The 25,671-nt window shown below is 38.6% G+C and overlaps 1 protein-coding gene and 1 long non-coding RNA gene across 13 annotated transcripts in view; one reads left to right on the forward strand and one right to left on the reverse strand.

The window, feature by feature from the left end:
- Positions 1-540: 540 nt before the first annotated feature.
- On the reverse strand, positions 541-10,625 carry LOC309692081. Of its 11 annotated transcripts, none has more exons than XR_014272201.1 (10): positions 8,878-10,625; positions 8,180-8,341; positions 7,819-7,927; positions 7,594-7,713; positions 7,290-7,451; positions 3,316-3,429; positions 2,814-2,913; positions 2,432-2,589; positions 1,947-2,004; positions 541-993 (listed from the first exon to the last, which is right to left on the reverse strand). It is a non-coding gene; the product is annotated as an uncharacterized lncRNA (long non-coding RNA). The 11 variants fall into 11 exon arrangements; XR_014272210.1 differs by lacking the exon at positions 2,814-2,913 and having other exon boundaries at positions 546-993; positions 8,878-9,038; positions 10,256-10,625; XR_014272211.1 differs by lacking the exon at positions 2,814-2,913 and having other exon boundaries at positions 548-993; positions 8,878-10,336; positions 10,542-10,625.
- A 647-nt stretch (positions 10,626-11,272) lies between these two features.
- LOC309692080 (piggyBac transposable element-derived protein 4-like) overlaps positions 11,273-25,671 on the forward strand; it is a 348,867-nt gene continuing 334,468 nt past the window's right edge. For both annotated transcript variants that reach the window (XM_082510261.1, XM_082510262.1), the window contains exons 1-2: positions 11,273-11,532; positions 11,787-11,858. In XM_082510261.1, coding sequence (XP_082366387.1) covers positions 11,356-11,532; positions 11,787-11,858 — 249 coding nt within the window. In that variant the 5' untranslated portion in view covers positions 11,273-11,355. The remainder of the gene's footprint in view (positions 11,533-11,786; positions 11,859-25,671) is intronic.

Below are 25,671 nucleotides of genomic sequence, written 5' to 3' on the forward strand. Positions count from 1 at the left end.
GGTTTGAGTTCGAGTTGCGGCAGACTGTCACTACTTGTAAATGCAACGCAGCCTTCCTACGGCGGACAGCTAATAACAGGAATCGGACGCGGTCCAGCCAAGTCCACAGCAACCACCATAGCAACCGCCTAGCATGACCTTAAAAACATATTCTGTCTTCATAACTATCAAAATCGTGAAATGATTTGCAAAGTGTGAAAGTGTTACAGCTGCAGAGAGCTATGGCGGTATCTATGGAAGCTGTTTACATAGCTAATAATATACGATGTAACCATGGAGACAGTCAGTCACTTGAGCTAGCGGTGCATGTTTACTACAGTGAATAAGGTGATTGAGTGCACAGCGTCCACACTCTGCAGGGGGTAAAGACATTACTTCAATATTGTTTTATATTGATATATATTAGCCTTCTGTTGACCATCACCTCAGGTTCACCATTACAGTTTCAGATTACAGATGCACACTGTCTAAACACATTCAAAAACTCATGTCTCAGAAATAAGCACAGCTGTTCATGTTTGTCATTAGAGTTTTATTTGTAAGAAAATTATGAACTTCATATTGTGCATTAAATAAAAGAACATTTCACAACTCTGAGTCAACAGAAACAGGTAACAGAAATGTCTCTAATGTGTACAGTGTAGTGTAAGCATTAAAAGATCATAAAGGAAAAACTAACATTTATGTGAAACTAATTGTAATAAAAAATGAGCAGGTGCTTTATAGATTTAAAAGAAAGAATCTGAAAACAACACTTTTTTGGTCTAAGTGATCAAAGTAGAAAACAGAACTGATGTTCAAGAACAAACCGTAGCTGCACTAATATTACACATCTCGATCGTTGTACTGAACAGACATGTTGCTTTTAAAACCACATGCAGTGTGTGACCATGACTGTTCACTGAGACCATGAACGCCACTTCGCTGAAGCATTCTTCTTCTTCTTCTTGCCATTAAATTGGAAGCAGAAGCAGCACGAGCTGATTTGATCTACTGAAAGGAAAAAGCAGAACATCTGAGTTGAAACCAGTCAGCTGAAATCATTAAGACAGGAACAAATTCAATGCAGTGTCTCAAGTGGCTTAGCCTGTTACAACTGTTGATACAAGCTAAATACGGTTAACACACAGTGTCAGGGAGCTCCAGTGTGGGAACTAGTGGCTTTAGGTTTGTAGTCATTTAACTTTCATCCATTCATTCATTTAATTCAGGAGGAAGAAATGCCAGGTTGGTGCAGGCTGGTTACATGTATTTGGTCCCATGCTGTCTTTAATTAAATGACTTGGTTCATTTTATGGCTGGGCTGTATGTGGGGTTATATCATGTTATTTGGGCAGGAGTACCTGTCCCCTGTTAGACTTAGAAAGTTTCTCCATAAGTAGAGTTTCTAACTCTTCTAGCACATCTGTGGCTGACAGCTTTTTGGTGGCTCTTTTTACCCCACACTGGTTGTGAGTGTGTAAATAGCCCCACTAGTTATTTTGGGTTGCAGTTAACTAGGGAGGAAGGGGTGGGTATGCCATGATTAGGTGAATAACAATTATATGTGATACATAAATTTCACAATGCATGCATATATCTCTATCAATTAAACCTGGCCTGAGGGCTGCCATTTTTTACATTCAGTTATTTCTCTTAGAAATGTTGGAACTAAATAATGAATGTGTTACAGTTAAAGTGAAACACTGGTCAGTGTAAATGGCTCATTGGGACACAGAAACCTTTAAATTAAACCTGATATCTAGTGTCAAACAATATCAAAGCTGTAAAAGATGTTTACATTCAGAATTTATAAAACTATTATTGTAAATAAATTCAAACAAGTGAGCTTTTCTCTTTGTGCTGAATATCAACACTGTGGTTTCTTAGACTGTAAGCTGTACTTTAGTGCAACCAGTTGCAGAAGCTGCCACTCCAAATGTCTTTTGATAACAAGAAAAAAATACCTTTTCAGTACACGGCCTGAAGTTCTTCTCCGAAATCTTCTGCAATCGGCTTTGTCTGCTGGTTTGAAGACAATAAACCATAAAAAAGATGATTTAGTCACTTTGTCTGTGTCATGCAGCTCGAATGTGTCGTGTAACGATGTTGAATAGCCGTCGTTATCCCTCTGCTGCGTCAGTAGGATTGTACTGTACAGCATCTCATTGATATGTGAGGAATGCTAATGTAACACGATAACAGACTTACATCATTAAAATATAAAGTGCAGGAGATATTTAGATATTTTTTATATTTATATTACATTTTATAGCTGACGGATATTACTAAATAGATAGAATTTACTAAATAGCTGGATGAACATGAAAAATATGTCTATAATAACAAATGACCATGAGAGCCAGTAGAATTAATTCAGCTGGACACTCAAAAGACGTCCTTAAATGCTCTTTAAGTGGCAGAACAGATGAACAAACAGTTAATCGCTTACTTGAGATGAAATCTGCTCAGCTACTTTGAAAACAGCTTCTAACTGGTTCCTCCTTTAACAGGATGACTGCTCAGGGGTAAGGCCATCATGCAATCCAGCAACCTTTATGGTTCTGCTTTGATTCACCAGGAACTATTAGGGAAACCTTCCAGCGCCTCCTGTGAAAGACACAGGCATAAACACACAAACATTTATTAACATGTTCCACAGTGTTCCAGTTTGATTTTCTTATCCTGTGGACAACAACGTACATGGATGCAGGTTTATTGTTAACTTTTGTAAGGTTTATTTAATGAACATATCCAGCTGCAGCTCCACTGTGATCCTGAACTGGATAAGCACTTAAGAAAATGTGTCAATAAATGGACAAACATCAACTTACTATATTTATCCAAACAGACGGGACCAATAATGCTTCGCTGAGTTAGAGACTTTAACAGACTCTTCTATGTAAGAATGTCTCGTGCTGATATACCTGCAAACTTGACAACAAAGGTTTTTCAGACTACATGTAGCTGTCCTCTATGTCAGCTAACACATTTACATTTATGTCACACTTATTTCTGCTTTCCCATTTTATAATTATTACTTACATTTTGATTAGATACCTTGAGTTTGTAAATGATCAGATTACATAATTGGAATACAATGTATCCAATTCAGGGTTGCGGGAGGATGAAGCCTATCCCAGCTGATACAGGACAAAGACAGGCTGCCAGTTTATTGCAGGGCTAATACAACATGTGTAACAGAAAATCCACTTAAATGTTTGATATTTCTTATAATAATCATAATTATGACTATTATTTAAAGGTTTCTTCATAAATACATTTTGATTTTTTATAACCCCTAAAATATAAACCTGAGCTGTTTCAGATTCTGACCTCTGACCTCAGTGACCTGGCTGTGTCCTCACTGCAGCTCCCTCTTGGAAGTACGTCTGCTTCTTGTCTTCCCCCAGTGTTGACCGCCTGATATCAAGATATCACGTACTGTAACTGAGGAACAAAAAAGGACAAACACTTGCCTTCATTTAAAAGTACATTCATACAGAGATAATCTATGGAAACACACTAGTTCACAGTTTGGGAGGAACCAGTTCCTGTGAAACATTTCTGTATATGAACATCATGTGGAGAATGAATGAAATGAGTTCTTCAGGTGACTCAGCAGTCCCACACTGACAAATGAAATCTAGTTAAACTATTAAGCATATTTGCTCTTCTGAAATCTGTGTTAAACAACAACAAACATAAATTAGTAACAAAAACTACAGCTGAGTATAGGCTTTACAAACCACCAGCAGCCATAATGCTAAATTTTAATCTTCAAATGTTTCTGAGCTGTCTTCAACCTGCTTTTAGCACATTAAAGTCTCAATAAATAAAGTCAATGCAGACTCAATCCTAAATGTTCAGCACACAGAGACACAGAGGTACTGTTTAAAGTTTAGTGTTAACTTGAGTCACTGATCATTCACAGTATTACAGAGTCTGGCAGTCTTTGCATGATGTCCACGTCACTGTAAGTTTCTAGCTGACTCTCAGGTGTGCCAGCAGGAAAGAGTAATAATAACCTGCATCCTGAGGTTTGTCATGCAGGATTAAAGGAGCCAAGCTTTGTTCACACAGCTAGGATTGTATTTTACACTGACCCTGGGTCAGTATCAACTTCAAGAAGACAGCTGTAACTGTTGATAGAAGAATCACACACACATATTTATGGCTTTGCCTTATAGAATTCAGCATCTCAGTGCTCAGGAAATAGGTTTTGCAGCTGTTTGAGCTAAGATTTTCAAGTTATTCACAAATTAAAACCTATACTTTGTGTCGGGCAAGAACTAAATTCAAATGCATGTAACAGTGAGAAACGCGTTTCTCATCAACTTCATAGAGCTTGCTGTAACTTTTGATAGAAGACTCAGACAAACATATTCATGGCTTTATCTTATAGACTTCAATATCCCCCCAATGTGTGTGTGAGTCTTCTCTCAAAATTTACAGCTGTCTTTATGAAGTTTATGGAAAAACGCTTTATTTCACCACGTTAGTGCGTTTCTCGCTATTACATGCATTTGAATGGAGTTCTCGCCCGACACAAAGTATAGGTTTTCAATTTGTGAATAACTTGAAAATCTTAGCTCAAACAGCTGCAAAACCTATTTCCTCAGCACGGAGATGCTGAATTCTATAAGGCAAAGCCATAAATATGTGTGTGTGTGAGTCCTCTATCAAAAGTTACAGCTGTCTTCATGAAGTTGATACTGACCCAGGGTCAGTGTAAAATACAAGTTATTCACATAATGAAAACTTATACTTTGTTTCGTGCAAGAACTCCATTCAAATGCATGTAATAGTCAGAAACGCACTGTCTCGGCGAAATGAAGCCTTTTTGTACAACTTCATGAAGTTAGCTGTAACTTTTGATAAAAGGCTCAAAGCAGAGGGATAACGACGGCTATTCAACATCGTTACACGACACATTCGAGCTGCATGACGCAGACAAAGTGACTAAATCATCTTTTTTGTGGTTTATTGTCTTCAAACCAGCAGACAAAGCCGATTGCAGAAGATGTCGGAGAAGAACTTCAGGCCGTGTACTGAAAAGGTATTTTTTTCTTGTTATCAAAAGACATTTGGAGTGGCAGCTTCTGCAACTGGTTGCACTAAAGTACAGCTTACAGTCTAAGAAACCACAGTGTTGATATTCAGCACAAAGAGAAAAGCTCACTTGTTTGAATTTATTTACAATAATAGTTTTATAAATTCTGAATGTAAACATCTTTTACAGCTTTGATATTGTTTGACACTAGATATCAGGTTTAATTTAAAGGTTTCTGTGTCCCAATGAGCCATTTACACTGACCAGTGTTTCACTTTAACTGTAACACATTCATTATTTAGTTCCAACATTTCTAAGAGAAATAACTGAATGTAAAAAAATGGCAGCCCTCAGGCCAGGTTTAATTGATAGAGATATATGCATGCATTGTGAAATTTATGTATCACATATAATTGTTATTCACCTAATCATGGCATACCCACCCCTTCCTCCCTAGTTAACTGCAACCCAAAATAACTAGTGGGGCTATTTACACACTCACAACTAGTGTGGGGTAAAAAGAGCCACCAAAAAGCTGTCAGCCACAGATGTGCTAGAAGAGTTAGAAACTCTACTTATGGAGAAACTTTCTAAGTCTAACAGGGGACAGGTACTCCTGCCCAAATAACATGATATAACCCCACATACAGCCCAGCCATAAAATGAACCAAGTCATTTAATTAAAGACAGCATGGGACCAAATGCATGTAACCAGCCTGCACCAACCTGGCATTTCTTCCTCCTGAATTAAATGAATGAATGGATGAAAGTTAAATGACTACAAACCTAAAGCCACTAGTTCCCACACTGGAGCTCCCTGACACTGTGTGTTAACCGTATTTAGCTTGTATCAACAGTTGTAACAGGCTAAGCCACTTGAGACACTGCATTGAATTTGTTCCTGTCTTAATGATTTCAGCTGACTGGTTTCAACTCAGATGTTCTGCTTTTTCCTTTCAGTAGATCAAATCAGCTCGTGCTGCTTCTGCTTCCAATTTAATGGCAAGAAGAAGAAGAAGAATGCTTCAGCGAAGTGGCGTTCATGGTCTCAGTGAACAGTCATGGTCACACACTGCATGTGGTTTTAAAAGCAACATGTCTGTTCAGTACAACGATCGAGATGTGTAATATTAGTGCAGCTACGGTTTGTTCTTGAACATCAGTTCTGTTTTCTACTTTGATCACTTAGACCAAAAAAGTGTTGTTTTCAGATTCTTTCTTTTAAATCTATAAAGCACCTGCTCATTTTTTATTACAATTAGTTTCACATAAATGTTAGTTTTTCCTTTATGATCTTTTAATGCTTACACTACACTGTACACATTAGAGACATTTCTGTTACCTGTTTCTGTTGACTCAGAGTTGTGAAATGTTCTTTTATTTAATGCACAATATGAAGTTCATAATTTTCTTACAAATAAAACTCTAATGACAAACATGAACAGCTGTGCTTATTTCTGAGACACGAGTTTTTGAATGTGTTTAGACAGTGTGCATCTGTAATCTGAAACTGTAATGGTGAACCTGAGGTGATGGTCAACAGAAGGCTAATATATATCAATATAAAACAATATTGAAGTAATGTCTTTACCCCCTGCAGAGTGTGGACGCTGTGCACTCAATCACCTTATTCACTGTAGTAAACATGCACCGCTAGCTCAAGTGACTGACTGTCTCCATGGTTACATCATATATTATTAGCTATGTAAACAGCTTCCATAGATACCGCCATAGCTCTCTGCAGCTGTAACACTTTCACACTTTGCAAATCATTTCACGATTTTGATAGTTATGAAGACAGAATATGTTTTTAAGGTCATGCTAGGCGGTTGCTATGGTGGTTGCTGTGGACTTGGCTGGACCGCGTCCGATTCCTGTTATTAGCTGTCCGCCGTAGGAAGGCTGCGTTCCATTTACAAGTAGTGACAGTCTGCCGCAACTCGAACTCAAACCCCGCTTTGTTCTTTAATTATAGGCCTTTTATAGCCGTTCATGACACGGGCACACACACACATAAAGCACTTTGCCTCACCATGAGAATGGAACTTTACCTAAGCTAACCTTTAAAATATCTGATATAGGATAGAAAAAATGAAGCAACCAGAGATTTAATGATGAAGACTCTGGGTTCTGTAGTGACCTGAATGACTCTTTGCATACAATTTATTGAAGAGGACTTTAGAATGCACTTTACATTTAGACTGTTGCTGTTTAATTTTTTACATTGTTGCGGTGTTATGTCATGAATAAAGTTCACCTGCTGGGGGTTTGATGGATCAGATCATCATAATCAATGGGTCCTGAGGTGGGCGGGACTGTCTCTGGTGATGTCACCATGAAGGAACAGCATCTGGCACGTGTTGCTGAAACATCCCAGTACACTGGTGTAGTTTCCTCTCCAGCTGTTTGACATTTGACACTTCAACATTAAGGAGAAGAAGAAGAAACAGTGTTAGGTCAGGTGACCACATGGTTTCTAAAGTAACTGACAGGAAGTAACCAGGCCGTTAGAAATGGATGGCATGTGTTTAGAGTTACTGGAGTTGGGTAACTCTACTTACCAAAAGCAGAAGCACACAGATGAAGGATCAGATGCTGAATGTTGCAGGAACATGCTCGTGCGGTGGTCATTCAGTGCTGCTCCGGCAGGTTAGACAGTCCAAGACTGATATACTGCCCATCTGAGAGTTTGAAAACACACATGCAAAGATTTATTTTGTATTACAGTCAAAGTTGGATGTTCATTTTTGTCCTTTAAAAATGTTTGTGTATTTGAAAGCGCTAACATTTAAGGATGACTTGGATCGTCTCCTTTAAAGGGGAGACAAGTGTATCCACTGATCCACGTCACTTTACCTGGATGATGACTCCTCTCCCCCTCACTCAGAAACGCTCCTAATATAACCAAGCAAATAAATAATATTGAAGATTTACTTACATCATTACAAAAACAGGAAAAACATCTCCCTTTGATTCTATTTCTCCATTCCTGCTGAACATCAGGCAACAAATATCTCAATAAATCACAGTAAAATGTAAAGCACATGTTTTCTCTGCTTTGTCTAACCTCTGCAGAGCCTCTGTCAAGAAAAACATATCTGTAAGCATAAAACAAATATACATTTCATAACACGTCACTGGACAAACCTCGGTCAGTTGATTTCCTCTGTGCAGTGTAGACGAACATCAGTCAGCAAGTCAAGGTGGTGAGATGGACTGGTGTCCTTTGTGACTCTGCTGGTTCTTCTGAGGAAATACCACCGTCTCTCCACACCGTCACCATCTGTGAGCACAAACTGCTGCTCTGCTCTGCCAGCATGTAGGAAATCACATATCACACACACAGGGGTGAAGAAACATTAGAACTCAACTTTGGATACTTTAGATCTAAACAGATCAAAGTAGCTCTTAGCTTCAACAATCAGTGAACAGACAAACAATGATACCATACTGATTCTGTATGAATACAATATGGTATTTTCAATACAGGTGTCAAATTAATTTACTAAAACTAATACAGATATATGTATTTTTTTTTTATAAATTCGTTTGCTAAATTATAAGAATATATATTTTTTCATTTAACAATTGCAACTGAAAGAAATTAAATATTGAACAAAAATATATTGTCACATTCTGAGCATGCTCAGCATGCTGACAGACTTGAAGTTGCTACAGATTTTAAGAAGTGATAATTATAGGGAAAAAACTTCTCTTTTTCATCCGTTTAATCAAACATTTGATGCCTTAGATGTCTCAGTCCTATAGCATTCTGCAACTACAACTAAGCTGAAGCTTGGATTTGGCTGCAGGTGCCCTGTACATCCTTCTCAACATGTGGGTACCATTTAATCACACTTCTTCCTGAGCTTTGCTTCGTCACAAGACCAAAGGTGGCATCCCGTGTCACGGTCATATCATCATCCAGAAGAAACATTTGAAGAAACATCATGGAGAAGAAACATTTACGCGCCTCCCGGTTTTGTTTTCTGATCCTGCAAAAAGACTGAGGACAACAAAGCCCAGAGAACACGAGATACACAACATCCAACATTCAGACTCAACAGCCTCCATAAATGAAGAGCACCAGGTTGGTTCAGTTATAGTAGATGTCATGGAATTTTTTAAATAAAGTCTGCAACACAGAAAGAGCTGTGATCATGCTATTTATTACTGTGCACAGGAGAGCAAACACACATCAAACATCACAGTTCAGTCATGTCAGCTCTGCCACTTCACGTGTCTCGCTATGAAACCTAACGGATCAATGGTTATGCTGTTTTGTGCCCTTGACGTTATCAGCACCTGTAAAGGGAGTTGTTTTCTCAAACTGCTGAAGTAAGTTCATCTAGTTTTAGAAACCTTCATTGAACAGTCTATAACAGTGTCACAACTAAGCATATGCATAAGCACTTAAATGCTTTAAATGAGAATAACATAAAATTTCTATTACAGGAGCTAGAGCCTGTCCCAGTAGTCATAGGTAGAGCACACCTGGACAGGTCACCAGTCTGTCAGAGGACTAACACAGATGCAGCCTGACTCAATCCTAAATGTTCAGCACACAGAGACACAGAGGTACCGTTTAAAGTTTAGTGTTAACTTGAGTCACTGATCATTTGCAGTATTACAGAGTCTGGCAGTCTTTGCATGATGTCCACGTCACTGTAAGTTTCTAGCTGACTCTCAGGTGTGACAGGTGTGCCAGCAGGAAAGAGTAATAATAGCCTGCATCCTGAGGTTTTTCATGCAGGATTAAAGGAGCCAGGCTTTGTTCACACAGCTAGGATTGTATTTTACACTGACCCTGGGTCAGTATAAGTATCATACAGTTTAAACGAAGCACTGAAACTTGCACATATTTATTACAGATGCACTGAAGCTAATCGAGATATTTGCTGTCAGTCTGTGGCTGCGATTAAACACTTTACTGGAAACTTTATTAACTAGTAACTTCGTCAGTCATGACAGAAGCTAATATTTCTGTGCTAACATCGTTTAAACAGTAACAGCTTTACTCCAATATAAGCTAACGTTTACACCGTAACTTTAAGCTAGCACCATAAAGACGGTAAAACACATAATAACATCTACAAATGCATCTTAAAGCTGTTATATTAGCACTCGGTGTATTACTAACATAACCACATTAACATTATTGACACTCGCTGGTCTGACTTTTAATAGTCATTCTATAAATGCTGTCCGTTTAAACGGTCTTACCTGTACACACTCCTGTATCCACCGGATTGCAGCCAGAGTGGATTCTGGAGTCTTCCCACGCTCCTGTTAGTGATCCTCCATCTGGATGGATGATAACAACCTTCTGAACAATCTAGCAGGAGATGGTCCATATCTAGGGGATATGGACTGACAACAGCCGAAGCGGGTGAATAAAGTCACCCAGTCGCTAGCTGTGCGATTACCCAGCATACACCAGCACAATATTAGGCACAGCACCACCATAGACATTTTCAGTGGTTTTGAATGCAGGACATGGTTATCTTACCTTGTAAAATGCATGACAATAAAACAGCTAACCACCATAAAATGGTATTGTGTATGTATGTATGTGCATGTGTGTGTGTGTGTGTGTGAGAGAGAGAGAGAGAGAGGGGGGGGGGGGGGGGGGGGGAGAGATCAAAGGCGTGCGCTTATGTTTTTTCTTGATCAAGAGTGTGCCTCCTCTCTCTTATTGGATGTATGGTATAGCATGTTTATTCAGGTGCACCTTTGAAGTCTATGAGAATACTTTGCAGCCTGGTCTGAGTGGTCATTTCTGCACAGACACAATGAAGCGTGCACTCAGTTTAGAGGAGGCTGTTGCTGCAGTTTTGCACTCTCCACAAGCAGTGGAGATACTTCTGACAGCGAAGAAGAATTTTTGCCAGGCACCGAGGAGCTTTGCAGCTCATGTGCGGAGGAGGAGAAGGAGAAGGAGGAAGAAGAGCAGGAGGAAGAGACAAGACTGGAGGATGGCCAGTGGAGATCTAAAAATGGAGAAATCATGTGGCAACCCACACACGAAGAGGTCCTGCCATTTTTTCCTCCCCCCATTTTAACCCCAGGACCAACCCATTATGCAATTCGTATAGGATCAGCAGCCCTGTGAGCACTTTCCATCTTTTTTTTGCAAAGGACATTATGCAGCTAATCCTGCATTTCACCAACCTGCAGGGGCAACAGGTCAGTAAAAGACTGGAAGATGAGGAGTTGCAGGCTTACATGGGGCTTGTGATGCTGGCTGGCCTGTACAGGTCTCAACATGAAACGACAACAAGCCTGTGAAATGGGGAGACAGGGCTCTTCTGTTTCATGCTACCATGTCAAAAAAAATAAATGGCAAGGCTGTGGTTTCCTACATCCCCAAGCAAAGAAAAAAGGTTGTCTTATTGAGCACCAGGCACCGTGAGCTACAAGTCCAGGACTCTGGGAAGAGAAAGCCCCACATCATCCTGGATTATAACAAATGCAAAGGGACTGTGGATCATTTGGACCAGGTAAGCACAATTATAAGTAATTTATTTGCCAAATTGTTTACCGTTTCTCATTGTTATAACTGATAAAGTCAGATAATGTGATTATAATAGTTTTGATATGAGATGATAGTTTTAGACTATGATAGTTTTGATAGTTACAGTAAGGAGGGGGGGGGGGGGGGGGTCCAGTTTGACGCCCACAGGCAGGAAGAATCTCTTGCTTATGGCTGTATAAATCTGTTCATGTCACCTGATCATTTCTTTTTGTTTTGCAGGTTTGTGGCAACTACTCCTGCCGTAGAAGGACACGTAGGTGGCCCATGTGTCTGTTCTACCACATGATCGAGGTAAGCTGCTATAATGCTTTCATTCAAGACAGCTGTAACTTTTGATAGAAGACGCATATAAACATATTTATGGCTTTATCTTTTAAAGTTCGATATCCCCGTGTTGAGCAAACAGGTTTTGCAGCTGTTTGATCTAAGATTTTCAAGTTATTCACAAAATGAATACCTATACTTTGTTTCGTGCGACAACTCCATTCAAATGCATGTAATAGTCAGAAACGTACTGTCTTGGCGAAATAAAGCGTTTACAACTTCATGAAGACAGCTCTAACTTTTGATAGGAGACTCAGATATGCGTATTTATGGCTTTATCTGATCGAATTTAATATCCCCGTGTTGAGCAAACAGTTTTAAAGCTATGTGAGCTAAGATTTTCAAGTTATTCACAAGATGAAAACCTATACTTTGTTTCGTGCGAGAACTCCATTCAAATGCATGTAATAGTCAGAAACGCACGGTCTCGGCGAAATAAAGTGTTTTTGTACAGCTTGAAGTTACCTGTAACTTTTGATAGAAGGCTCAGACACACATCAATATGGCTTTGCCTTATACAATTCAGCATCTCCGTGCTGGGGAAACAGGTTTTGCAGCTGTTTGAGCCAAGAGCTTCCAGTTATTGAAAAAATGAAAGCCTATACTTTGTTTCGTGCGAGAACTCCATTCAAATGCATGTAAAAGTCAGAAACGCACTGTCTCGGCGAAATAAAGGGTTTACAACTTCATGAAGACAGCTGTAACTTTTGATAGGAAACTCAGATATACGTATTTATGGCTTTATCTTATAGAATTCAATATCCCCGTTGAGCAAACAGTTTTAAAGCTATGTGAGCTAAGATTTTTAAGTTATTCACAAAATAAAAAGCTATACTTTGTTTCGTGTGAGAACTCCATTTATGTTACGCCCCTAATCTAGGCGTGTAGGGACGCACATAAGGTTGGAGGAGAGAGATACAAATCCCCGCCCTGGTTCCCAAGCCAAACATCCAAACCAGTTGTGAGTAAAAAAAAGGTGATTTTATTTAAGGACAAGAAGCATAGCTCCAGGGTGAGCCCAAGCCAAAATAATAAACAAAACCAACTAAGACCCACCAGCAAAGACTAACTAAACCCTAGGAAAGAAAAAGAACAAACAAATGACAGAGCTATCCCTCGCTCCCTGACCAAGAAAACAGGAGAAAACGATTCCAAAAGAAAAGGCAGCTCACCCCTTCCGCTTCAGCCCACGAGTGCCTAAGCTCTCAGCTAATGCACTAGGAGCGGCTTTTACAATTCACCCTCACACAAATACACAAGATAAGCACAGGCTGGGAAAACCATGGTCAGGACCGCGACGGCTGTCAGGCTACTCGCTCGTTGCACACACTCTCTCCCTCTCTCCCCTCTGGAGCTGTCAGAGCGGCTTTTTGAACGTGGTCACCTGTTCCATGGTCCAATCAGCTGCTAACTACTCTTCATTAGGGGAGGGACCTGTAAAGTGTCTTAAACACAGTAAAGAGACACGTCTCGCATGTAATAGTCAGAAACGCACTATCTTTGCAAAATAAAGCCTTTTTGTACAACTTCATGAAGTTAGCTGTAACTTTTGATAGAAGATTCAGATTTACGTAGTTATGGCTTTATCTTATAATATTCAGTATCCCCGTGTTGAGCAAACAGGTTTGAGCTAAGATTTTCGAGTTATTCACATAATGAAAACCTATACTTTGTTTCGTGCGAGAACTGCATTCAAATGCATGTAATAGTCAGAAACGCACTGTCTCGGCGAAATAAAGTGTTTTTGTACAGCTTCATGAAGACAGCTGTAACTTTTGATAGAAGGCTCAGATTGATGTATTTATGGTTTTATCTTATAGAATTCAATATCCCCGTGCTGGGAAAACAGATTTTGCAGCTGTGTGAGCTAAGATTTCCAAGTTATACACATAATGAAAATCTATACTTTGTTTCGGTCGAGTTCCCCATTCAAATGCATGTAACAGTGAGAAACGCACTGTCTTGGCGAAAGAAAGCGTTTTTGTACAACTTCATATAAATAGCTGTAACTTTTGATAGAAGACTCGGATACACATGTTTATGGCTTTATCTTATAGAACTCAAGGTCCCCATGCTGGGCAAACAAAACAGGTTTTGCAGCCGTTTGAGCTAAGATTTTAAAATTATTCACATAATGAAAACCTATACTTTGTTTCAGGCGAGTTCCCCATTCAAATGCATGCAACAGTGAGAAACGCACTGTCTTGGCGAAAGAAAGCGTTTTTGTACAACTTCATATAAATAGCTGTAACTTTTGATAGAAGACTCGGATACACATGTTTATGGCTTTATCTTATAGAACTCAAGGTCCCCGTGCTGGGAAAACAAAACAGGTTTTGCAGCTGTTTGAGCTAAGATTTTCAAGTTATACACATAATGAAAACCTATACTTTGTTTTGGTAAGTTCCCCATTCAAATACATGTAACAGTGAGAAACGCACTGTCTTGGCGAAAGAAAGCGTTTTTGTACTACTTCATATAAATCGCTGCAACTTTTGACAGAAGACTCGGATACACATGTTTATGGCTTTATCTTATAGAACTCAAGGTCCCCGTGCTGGGAAAAAAGAACAGGTTTTGCAGCTGTTTGAGCCAAGATTTCCAAGTTATACACATAATGAAAACCTATACTTTGTTTCGGGCGAGTTCCCCATTCAAATGCATGCAACAGTGAGAAACGCACTGTCTTGGCGAAATAAAGCGTTTTTGAACAACTTCATATAAATAGCTGTAACTTTTGATAGAAGACTCAGACAAACATGTTTATGGCTTTATCTTATAGAACTCAAGGTCCCCGTGCTGGGAAAACAAAACAGGTTTTGCAGCTGTTTGAGCTAAGATTTTCAAGTTATACACATAATGAAAACCTATACTTTGTTTCGGTGAGTTCCCCATTCAAATGCATGTAACAGTGAGAAACGCACTGTCTTGGCGAAAGAAAGCGTTTTTGTACAACTTCATATAAATAGCTGTAACTTTTGATAGAAGACTCGGATACACATGTTTATGGCTTTATCTTATAGAACTCAATATCCACGTGCTGGGCAAACAGGTTTTGCAGCCGTTTGAGCTAAGATTTTTAAATTATTCACATAATGAAAACCTATACTTTGTCTCAGGCGAGTTTCCCATTCAAATGCATGTAACAGTGAGAAACGCACTGTCTTGGCGAAATAAAGCGTTTTTGTACAACTTCATATAAATAGCTGTAACTTTTGATAGAAGACTCAGACAAACATGTTTATGGCTTTATCTTATAGAACTCAAGGTCCCCGTGCTGGGAAAACAGGTTTTGCAGCTGTTTGAGCTAAGATTTCCAAGTTATACACATAATGAAAACCTATACTTTGTTTCGGTCGAGTTCCCCATTCAAATGCATGTAACAGTGAGAAACGCACTGTCTTGGCGAAATAAAGCGTTTTTGTACAACTTCATATAAATAGCTGTAACTTTTGATAGAAGACTCGGATACACATGTTTATGGCTTTATCTTATAGAACTCAAGGTCCCCGTGCTGGGAAAAAAGAACAGGTTTTGCAGCCGTTTGAGCTAAGATTTTAAAATTATTCACATAATGAAAACCTATACTTTGTTTCGGGCGAGTTCCCCATTCAAATGCATGCAACAGTGAGAAACGCACTGTCTTGGCGAAAGAAAGCGTTTTTGTACAACTTCATATAAATAGCTGTAACTTTTGATAGAAGACTCGGATACACATGTTTATGGATTTATCTTATAGAACTCAAGGTCCCCGTGCTGGGAAAAAAGAACAGGTTTTGCAGCCGTTTGAGCTAAGATTTTAAAATTATTCACATAATGAAAACCTATACTTTGTTTCGGGCGAGTTCCCCATTCAAATGCATGCAACAGTGAGAAACGCACTGTCTTGGCGAAAGAAAGCGTTTTTGTACAACTTCATATAAATAGCTGTAACTTTTGATAGAAGACTGGGATACACATGTTTATGGCTTTATCTTATAGAACTCAAGGTCCCCGTGCTGGGAAAACAGGATTTGCAGCTGTTTGAGCTAAGATTTTCAAGTTATACACATAATGAAAACCTATACTTTGTTTCGGGCGAGTTCCCCATTCAAATGCATGTAACAGTGAGAAACGCACTGTCTTGGTGAAATAAAGCGTTTTTGTACAACTTCATATAAATAGCTGTAACTTTTGATAGAAGACTCAGACAAACATGTTTATGGCTTTATCTTATAGAACTCAAGGTCCCCGTGCTGGGAAAAAAGAACAGGTTTTGCAGCCGTTTGAGCTAAGATTTTAAAATTATTCACATAATGAAAACCTATACTTTGTTTCGGGCGAGTTCCCCATTCAAATGCATGTAACAGTGAGAAACGCACTGTCTTGGCGGAAGAAAGCGTTTTTGTACAACTTCATATAAATAGCTGTAACTTTTGATAGAAGACTGGGATACACATGTTTATGGCTTTATCTTATAGAACTCAAGGTCCCCGTGCTGGGAAAACTGGATTTGCAGCTGTTCGAGCTTAGATTTCCAAGTTATACACATAATGAAAACCTATACTTTGTTTCGTTCGAGTTCCCCATTCAAATGCATGTAACAGTGAGAAACGCACTGTCTTGGCGGAAGAAAGCGTTTTTGTACAACTTCATATAAATAGCTGTAACTTTTGATAGAAGACTCGGATACACATGTTTATGGCTTTATCTTATAGAACTTAAGGTCCCCGTGCTGGGAAAACAGGTTTTGCAGCTGTTTGAGCTAAGATTTCCAAGTTATACACATAATGAAAACCTATACTTTGTTTCGGTCGAGTTCCCCATTCAAATGCATGTAACAGTGAGAAACGCACTGTCTTGGCTAAATAAAGCGTTTTTGTACAACTTCATATAAATCGCTGTAACTTTTGATAGAAGACTCGGATACACATGTTTATGGCTTTATCTTATAGAACTCAAGGTCCCCGTGCTGGGAAAAGAGAACAGGTTTTGCAGCCGTTTGAGCTAAGATTTTAAAATTATTCACATAATGAAAACCTATACTTTGTTTCGGGCGAGTTCCCCATTCAAATGCATGCAACAGTGAGAAACGCACTGTCTTGGCGAAAGAAAGCGTTTTTGTACAACTTCATATAAATAGCTGTAACTTTTGATAGAAGACTCGGATACACATGTTTATGGCTTTATCTTATAGAACTCAAGGTCCCCGTGCTGGGAAAAAAGAACAGGTTTTGCAGCCGTTTGAGCTAAGATTTTAAAATTATTCACATAATGAAAACCTATACTTTGTTTCGGGCGAGTTCCCCATTCAAATGCATGCAACAGTGAGAAACGCACTGTCTTGGCGAAAGAAAGCGTTTTTGTACAACTTCATATAAATAGCTGTAACTTTTGATAGAAGACTCGGATACACATGTTTATGGCTTTATCTTATAGAACTCAAGGTCCCCGTGCTGGGAAAAAAGAACAGGTTTTGCAGCCGTTTGAGCTAAGATTTTAAAATTATTCACATAATGAAAACCTATACTTTGTTTCGGGCGAGTTCCCCATTCAAATGCATGCAACAGTGAGAAACGCACTGTCTTGGCGAAAGAAAGCGTTTTTGTACAACTTCATATAAATAGCTGTAACTTTTGATAGAAGACTCGGATACACATGTTTATGGCTTTATCTTATAGAACTCAAGGTCCCCGTGCTGGGAAAAAAGAACAGGTTTTGCAGCCGTTTGAGCTAAGATTTTAAAATTATTCACATAATGAAAACCTATACTTTGTTTCGGGCGAGTTCCCCATTCAAATGCATGTAACAGTGAGAAACGCATTGTCTTGGCGGAAGAAAGCGTTTTTGTACAACTTCATATAAATAGCTGTAACTTTTGATAGAAGACTGGGATACACATGTTTATGGCTTTATCTTATAGAACTCAAGGTCCCCGTGCTGGGAAAACAGGATTTGCAGCTGTTGGAGCTTAGATTTCCAAGTTATACACATAATGAAAACCTATACTTTGTTTCGTTCGAGTTCCCCATTCAAATGCATGTAACAGTGAGAAACGCACTGTCTTGGCGGAAGAAAGCGTTTTTGTACAACTTCATATAAATAGCTGCAACTTTTGATAGAAGACTCGGATACACATGTTTATGGCTTTATCTTATAGAACTCAAGGTCCCCTGCTGGGAAAAAAGAACAGGTTTTGCAGCCGTTTGAGCTAAGATTTTAAAATTATTCACATAATGAAAACCTATACTTTGTTTCGGGCGAGTTCCCCATTCAAATGCATGCAACAGTGAGAAACGCACTGTCTTGGCGAAAGAAAGCGTTTTTGTACAACTTCATATAAATAGCTGTAACTTTTGATAGAAGACTCGGATACACATGTTTATGGCTTTATCTTATAGAACTCAAGGTCCCCGTGCTGGGAAAAAAGAACAGGTTTTGCAGACGTTTGAGCTAAGATTTTAAAATTATTCACATAATGAAAACCTATACTTTGTTTCGGGCGAGTTCCCCATTCAAATGCATGCAACAGTGAGAAACGCACTGTCTTGGCAAAAGAAAACGTTTTTGTACAACTTCATATAAATAGCTGTAACTTTTGATAGAAGACTCGGATACACATGTTTATGGCTTTATCTTATAGAACTCAAGGTCCCCGTGCTGGGAAAAAAGAACAGGTTTTGCAGCCGTTTGAGCTAAGATTTTAAAATTATTCACATAATGAAAACCTATACTTTGTTTCGGGCGAGTTCCCCATTCAAATGCATGCAACAGTGAGAAACGCACTGTCTTGGCGAAAGAAAGCGTTTTTGTACAACTTCATATAAATAGCTGTAACTTTTGATAGAAGACTCGGATACACATGTTTATGGCTTTATCTTATAGAACTCAAGGTCCCCGTGCTGGGAAAAAAGAACAGGTTTTGCAGCCGTTTGAGCTAAGATTTTAAAATTATTCACATAATGAAAACCTATACTTTGTTTCGGGCGAGTTCCCCATTCAAATGCATGCAACAGTGAGAAACGCACTGTCTTGGCGAAAGAAAGCGTTTTTGTACAACTTCATATAAATAGCTGTAACTTTTGATAGAAGACTCAGACAAACATGTTTATGGCTTTATCTTATAGAACTCAAGGTCCCCGTGCTGGCAAAATAGGTTTTGCAGCTGTTTGAGCTAAGATTTCCAAGTTATACACATAATGAAAACCTATACTTTGTTTCGGGCGAGTTCCCCATTCAAATGCATGTAACAGTGAGAAACGCACTGTCTTGGCGAAAGAAAGCGTTTTTGTACAACTTCATATAAATAGCTGTAACTTTTGATAGAAGACTCAGACAAACATGTTTATGGCTTTATCTTATAGAACTCAAGGTCCCCGTGCTGGGCAAACAGGATTTGCAGCTGTTGGAGCTAAGATTTTCAAGTTATACACATAATGAAAACCTATACTTTGTTTCGGTCGAGTTCCCCATTCAAATGCATGTAACAGTGAGAAACGCACTGTCTTGCCGAAAGAAAGCGTTTTTGTACAACTTCATATAAATAGCTGTAACTTTTGATAGAAGACTCAGACAAACATGTTTATGGCTTTATCTTATAGAACTCAAGGTCCCCGTGCTGGCAAAATAGGTTTTGCAGCTGTTTGAGCTAAGATTTTCAAGTTATACACATAATGAAAACCTATACTTTGTTTCGGGCGAGTTCCCCATTCAAATGCATGCAACAGTGAGAAACGCACTGTCTTGGCGAAAGAAAGCGTTTTTGAACAACTTCATATAAATAGCTGTAACTTTTGATAGAAGACTCGGATACACATGTTTATGGCTTTATCTTATAGAACTCAAGGTCCCCGTGCTGGGAAAAAAGAACAGGTTTTGCAGCCGTTTGAGCTAAGATTTTAAAATTATTCACATAATGAAAACCTATACTTTGTTTCGGGCGAGTTCCCCATTCAAATGCATGTAACAGTGAGAAACGCACTGTCTTGGCGAAAGAAAGCGTTTTTGTACAACTTCATATAAATAGCTGTAACTTTTGATAGAAGACTCGGATACACATGTTTATGGCTTTATCTTATAGAACTCAAGGTCCCCGTGCTGGGAAAAAAGAACAGGTTTTGCAGCCGTTTGAGCTAAGATTTTAAAATTATTCACATAATGAAAACCTATACTTTGTCTCAGGCGAGTTCCCCATTCAAATGCATGCAACAGTGAGAAACGCACTGTCTTGGCGAAATAAAGCGTTTTTGAACAACTTCATATAAATAGCTGTAACTTTTGATAGAAGACTCAGACAAACATGTTTATGGCTTTATCTTATAGAACTCAAGGTCCCCGTGCTGGGAAAACAAAACAGGTTTTGCAGCTGTTTGAGCTAAGATTTTCAAGTTATACACATAATGAAAACCTATACTTTGTTTCGGTGAGTTCCCCATTCAAATGCATGTAACAGTGAGAAACGCACTGTCTTGGCGAAAGAAAGCGTTTTTGTACAACTTCATATAAATAGCTGTAACTTTTGATAGAAGACTCGGATACACATGTTTATGGCTTTATCTTATAGAACTCAATATCCACGTGCTGGGCAAACAGGTTTTGCAGCCGTTTGAGCTAAGATTTTTAAATTATTCACATAATGAAAACCTATACTTTGTCTCAGGCGAGTTTCCCATTCAAATGCATGTAACAGTGAGAAACGCACTGTCTTGGCGAAATAAAGCGTTTTTGTACAACTTCATATAAATAGCTGTAACTTTTGATAGAAGACTCAGACAAACATGTTTATGGCTTTATCTTATAGAACTCAAGGTCCCCGTGCTGGGAAAACAGGTTTTGCAGCTGTTTGAGCTAAGATTTCCAAGTTATACACATAATGAAAACCTATACTTTGTTTCGGTCGAGTTCCCCATTCAAATGCATGTAACAGTGAGAAACGCACTGTCTTGGCGAAATAAAGCGTTTTTGTACAACTTCATATAAATAGCTGTAACTTTTGATAGAAGACTCGGATACACATGTTTATGGCTTTATCTTATAGAACTCAAGGTCCCCGTGCTGGGAAAAAAGAACAGGTTTTGCAGCCGTTTGAGCTAAGATTTTAAAATTATTCACATAATGAAAACCTATACTTTGTTTCGGGCGAGTTCCCCATTCAAATGCATGCAACAGTGAGAAACGCACTGTCTTGGCGAAAGAAAGCGTTTTTGTACAACTTCATATAAATAGCTGTAACGTTTGATAGAAGACTCGGATACACATGTTTATGGATTTATCTTATAGAACTCAAGGTCCCCGTGCTGGGAAAAAAGAACAGGTTTTGCAGCCGTTTGAGCTAAGATTTTAAAATTATTCACATAATGAAAACCTATACTTTGTTTCGGGCGAGTTCCCCATTCAAATGCATGCAACAGTGAGAAACGCACTGTCTTGGCGAAAGAAAGCGTTTTTGTACAACTTCATATAAATAGCTGTAACTTTTGATAGAAGACTGGGATACACATGTTTATGGCTTTATCTTATAGAACTCAAGGTCCCCGTGCTGGGAAAACAGGATTTGCAGCTGTTTGAGCTAAGATTTTCAAGTTATACACATAATGAAAACCTATACTTTGTTTCGGGCGAGTTCCCCATTCAAATGCATGTAACAGTGAGAAACGCACTGTCTTGGTGAAATAAAGCGTTTTTGTACAACTTCATATAAATAGCTGTAACTTTTGATAGAAGACTCAGACAAACATGTTTATGGCTTTATCTTATAGAACTCAAGGTCCCCGTGCTGGGAAAAAAGAACAGGTTTTGCAGCCGTTTGAGCTAAGATTTTAAAATTATTCACATAATGAAAACCTATACTTTGTTTCGGGCGAGTTCCCCATTCAAATGCATGTAACAGTGAGAAACGCACTGTCTTGGCGGAAGAAAGCGTTTTTGTACAACTTCATATAAATAGCTGTAACTTTTGATAGAAGACTGGGATACACATGTTTATGGCTTTATCTTATAGAACTCAAGGTCCCCGTGCTGGGAAAACTGGATTTGCAGCTGTTCGAGCTTAGATTTCCAAGTTATACACATAATGAAAACCTATACTTTGTTTCGTTCGAGTTCCCCATTCAAATGCATGTAACAGTGAGAAACGCACTGTCTTGGCGGAAGAAAGCGTTTTTGTACAACTTCATATAAATAGCTGTAACTTTTGATAGAAGACTCGGATACACATGTTTATGGCTTTATCTTATAGAACTTAAGGTCCCCGTGCTGGGAAAACAGGTTTTGCAGCTGTTTGAGCTAAGATTTCCAAGTTATACACATAATGAAAACCTATACTTTGTTTCGGTCGAGTTCCCCATTCAAATGCATGTAACAGTGAGAAACGCACTGTCTTGGCTAAATAAAGCGTTTTTGTACAACTTCATATAAATCGCTGTAACTTTTGATAGAAGACTCGGATACACATGTTTATGGCTTTATCTTATAGAACTCAAGGTCCCCGTGCTGGGAAAAGAGAACAGGTTTTGCAGCCGTTTGAGCTAAGATTTTAAAATTATTCACATAATGAAAACCTATACTTTGTTTCGGGCGAGTTCCCCATTCAAATGCATGCAACAGTGAGAAACGCACTGTCTTGGCGAAAGAAAGCGTTTTTGTACAACTTCATATAAATAGCTGTAACTTTTGATAGAAGACTCGGATACACATGTTTATGGCTTTATCTTATAGAACTCAAGGTCCCCGTGCTGGGAAAAAAGAACAGGTTTTGCAGCCGTTTGAGCTAAGATTTTAAAATTATTCACATAATGAAAACCTATACTTTGTTTCGGGCGAGTTCCCCATTCAAATGCATGCAACAGTGAGAAACGCACTGTCTTGGCGAAAGAAAGCGTTTTTGTACAACTTCATATAAATAGCTGTAACTTTTGATAGAAGACTCGGATACACATGTTTATGGCTTTATCTTATAGAACTCAAGGTCCCCGTGCTGGGAAAAAAGAACAGGTTTTGCAGCCGTTTGAGCTAAGATTTTAAAATTATTCACATAATGAAAACCTATACTTTGTTTCGGGCGAGTTCCCCATTCAAATGCATGCAACAGTGAGAAACGCACTGTCTTGGCGAAAGAAAGCGTTTTTGTACAACTTCATATAAATAGCTGTAACTTTTGATAGAAGACTCGGATACACATGTTTATGGCTTTATCTTATAGAACTCAAGGTCCCCGTGCTGGGAAAAAAGAACAGGTTTTGCAGCCGTTTGAGCTAAGATTTTAAAATTATTCACATAATGAAAACCTATACTTTGTTTCGGGCGAGTTCCCCATTCAAATGCATGTAACAGTGAGAAACGCATTGTCTTGGCGGAAGAAAGCGTTTTTGTACAACTTCATATAAATAGCTGTAACTTTTGATAGAAGACTGGGATACACATGTTTATGGCTTTATCTTATAGAACTCAAGGTCCCCGTGCTGGGAAAACAGGATTTGCAGCTGTTGGAGCTTAGATTTCCAAGTTATACACATAATGAAAACCTATACTTTGTTTCGTTCGAGTTCCCCATTCAAATGCATGTAACAGTGAGAAACGCACTGTCTTGGCGGAAGAAAGCGTTTTTGTACAACTTCATATAAATAGCTGCAACTTTTGATAGAAGACTCGGATACACATGTTTATGGCTTTATCTTATAGAACTCAAGGTCCCCTGCTGGGAAAAAAGAACAGGTTTTGCAGCCGTTTGAGCTAAGATTTTAAAATTATTCACATAATGAAAACCTATACTTTGTTTCGGGCGAGTTCCCCATTCAAATGCATGCAACAGTGAGAAACGCACTGTCTTGGCGAAAGAAAGCGTTTTTGTACAACTTCATATAAATAGCTGTAACTTTTGATAGAAGACTCGGATACACATGTTTATGGCTTTATCTTATAGAACTCAAGGTCCCCGTGCTGGGAAAAAAGAACAGGTTTTGCAGACGTTTGAGCTAAGATTTTAAAATTATTCACATAATGAAAACCTATACTTTGTTTCGGGCGAGTTCCCCATTCAAATGCATGCAACAGTGAGAAACGCACTGTCTTGGCAAAAGAAAACGTTTTTGTACAACTTCATATAAATAGCTGTAACTTTTGATAGAAGACTCGGATACACATGTTTATGGCTTTATCTTATAGAACTCAAGGTCCCCGTGCTGGGAAAAAAGAACAGGTTTTGCAGCCGTTTGAGCTAAGATTTTAAAATTATTCACATAATGAAAACCTATACTTTGTTTCGGGCGAGTTCCCCATTCAAATGCATGCAACAGTGAGAAACGCACTGTCTTGGCGAAAGAAAGCGTTTTTGTACAACTTCATATAAATAGCTGTAACTTTTGATAGAAGACTCGGATACACATGTTTATGGCTTTATCTTATAGAACTCAAGGTCCCCGTGCTGGGAAAAAAGAACAGGTTTTGCAGCCGTTTGAGCTAAGATTTTAAAATTATTCACATAATGAAAACCTATACTTTGTTTCGGGCGAGTTCCCCATTCAAATGCATGCAACAGTGAGAAACGCACTGTCTTGGCGAAAGAAAGCGTTTTTGTACAACTTCATATAAATAGCTGTAACTTTTGATAGAAGACTCAGACAAACATGTTTATGGCTTTATCTTATAGAACTCAAGGTCCCCGTGCTGGCAAAATAGGTTTTGCAGCTGTTTGAGCTAAGATTTCCAAGTTATACACATAATGAAAACCTATACTTTGTTTCGGGCGAGTTCCCCATTCAAATGCATGTAACAGTGAGAAACGCACTGTCTTGGCGAAAGAAAGCGTTTTTGTACAACTTCATATAAATAGCTGTAACTTTTGATAGAAGACTCAGACAAACATGTTTATGGCTTTATCTTATAGAACTCAAGGTCCCCGTGCTGGGCAAACAGGATTTGCAGCTGTTGGAGCTAAGATTTTCAAGTTATACACATAATGAAAACCTATACTTTGTTTCGGTCGAGTTCCCCATTCAAATGCATGTAACAGTGAGAAACGCACTGTCTTGCCGAAAGAAAGCGTTTTTGTACAACTTCATATAAATAGCTGTAACTTTTGATAGAAGACTCAGACAAACATGTTTATGGCTTTATCTTATAGAACTCAAGGTCCCCGTGCTGGCAAAATAGGTTTTGCAGCTGTTTGAGCTAAGATTTTCAAGTTATACACATAATGAAAACCTATACTTTGTTTCGGTCGAGTTCCCCATTCAAATGCATGTAACAGTGAGAAACGCACTGTCTTGGCGAAAGAAAGCGTTTTTGTACAACTTCATATAAATAGCTGTAACTTTTGATAGAAGACTCGGATACACATGTTTATGGCTTTATCTTATAGAACTCAAGGTCCCCGTGCTGGGAAAAAAGAACAGGTTTTGCAGCCGTTTGAGCTAAGATTTTAAAATTATTCACATAATGAAAACCTATACTTTGTTTCGGGCGAGTTCCCCATTCAAATGCATGTAACAGTGAGAAACGCACTGTCTTGGCGAAAGAAAGCGTTTTTGTACAACTTCATATAAATAGCTGTAACTTTTGATAGAAGACTCGGATACACATGTTTATGGCTTTATCTTATAGAACTCAAGGTCCCCGTGCTGGGAAAAAAGAACAGGTTTTGCAGCCGTTTGAGCTAAGATTTTAAAATTATTCACATAATGAAAACCTATACTTTGTCTCAGGCGAGTTCCCCATTCAAATGCATGCAACAGTGAGAAACGCACTGTCTTGGCGAAAGAAAGCGTTTTTGTACAACTTCATATAAATAGCTGTAACTTTTGAT

This window comes from Aulonocara stuartgranti, assembly GCF_965226115.1.
Source record: "Aulonocara stuartgranti genome assembly, chromosome: 17".
NCBI classification, from domain to species: Eukaryota; Metazoa; Chordata; class Actinopteri; order Cichliformes; family Cichlidae; genus Aulonocara; species Aulonocara stuartgranti.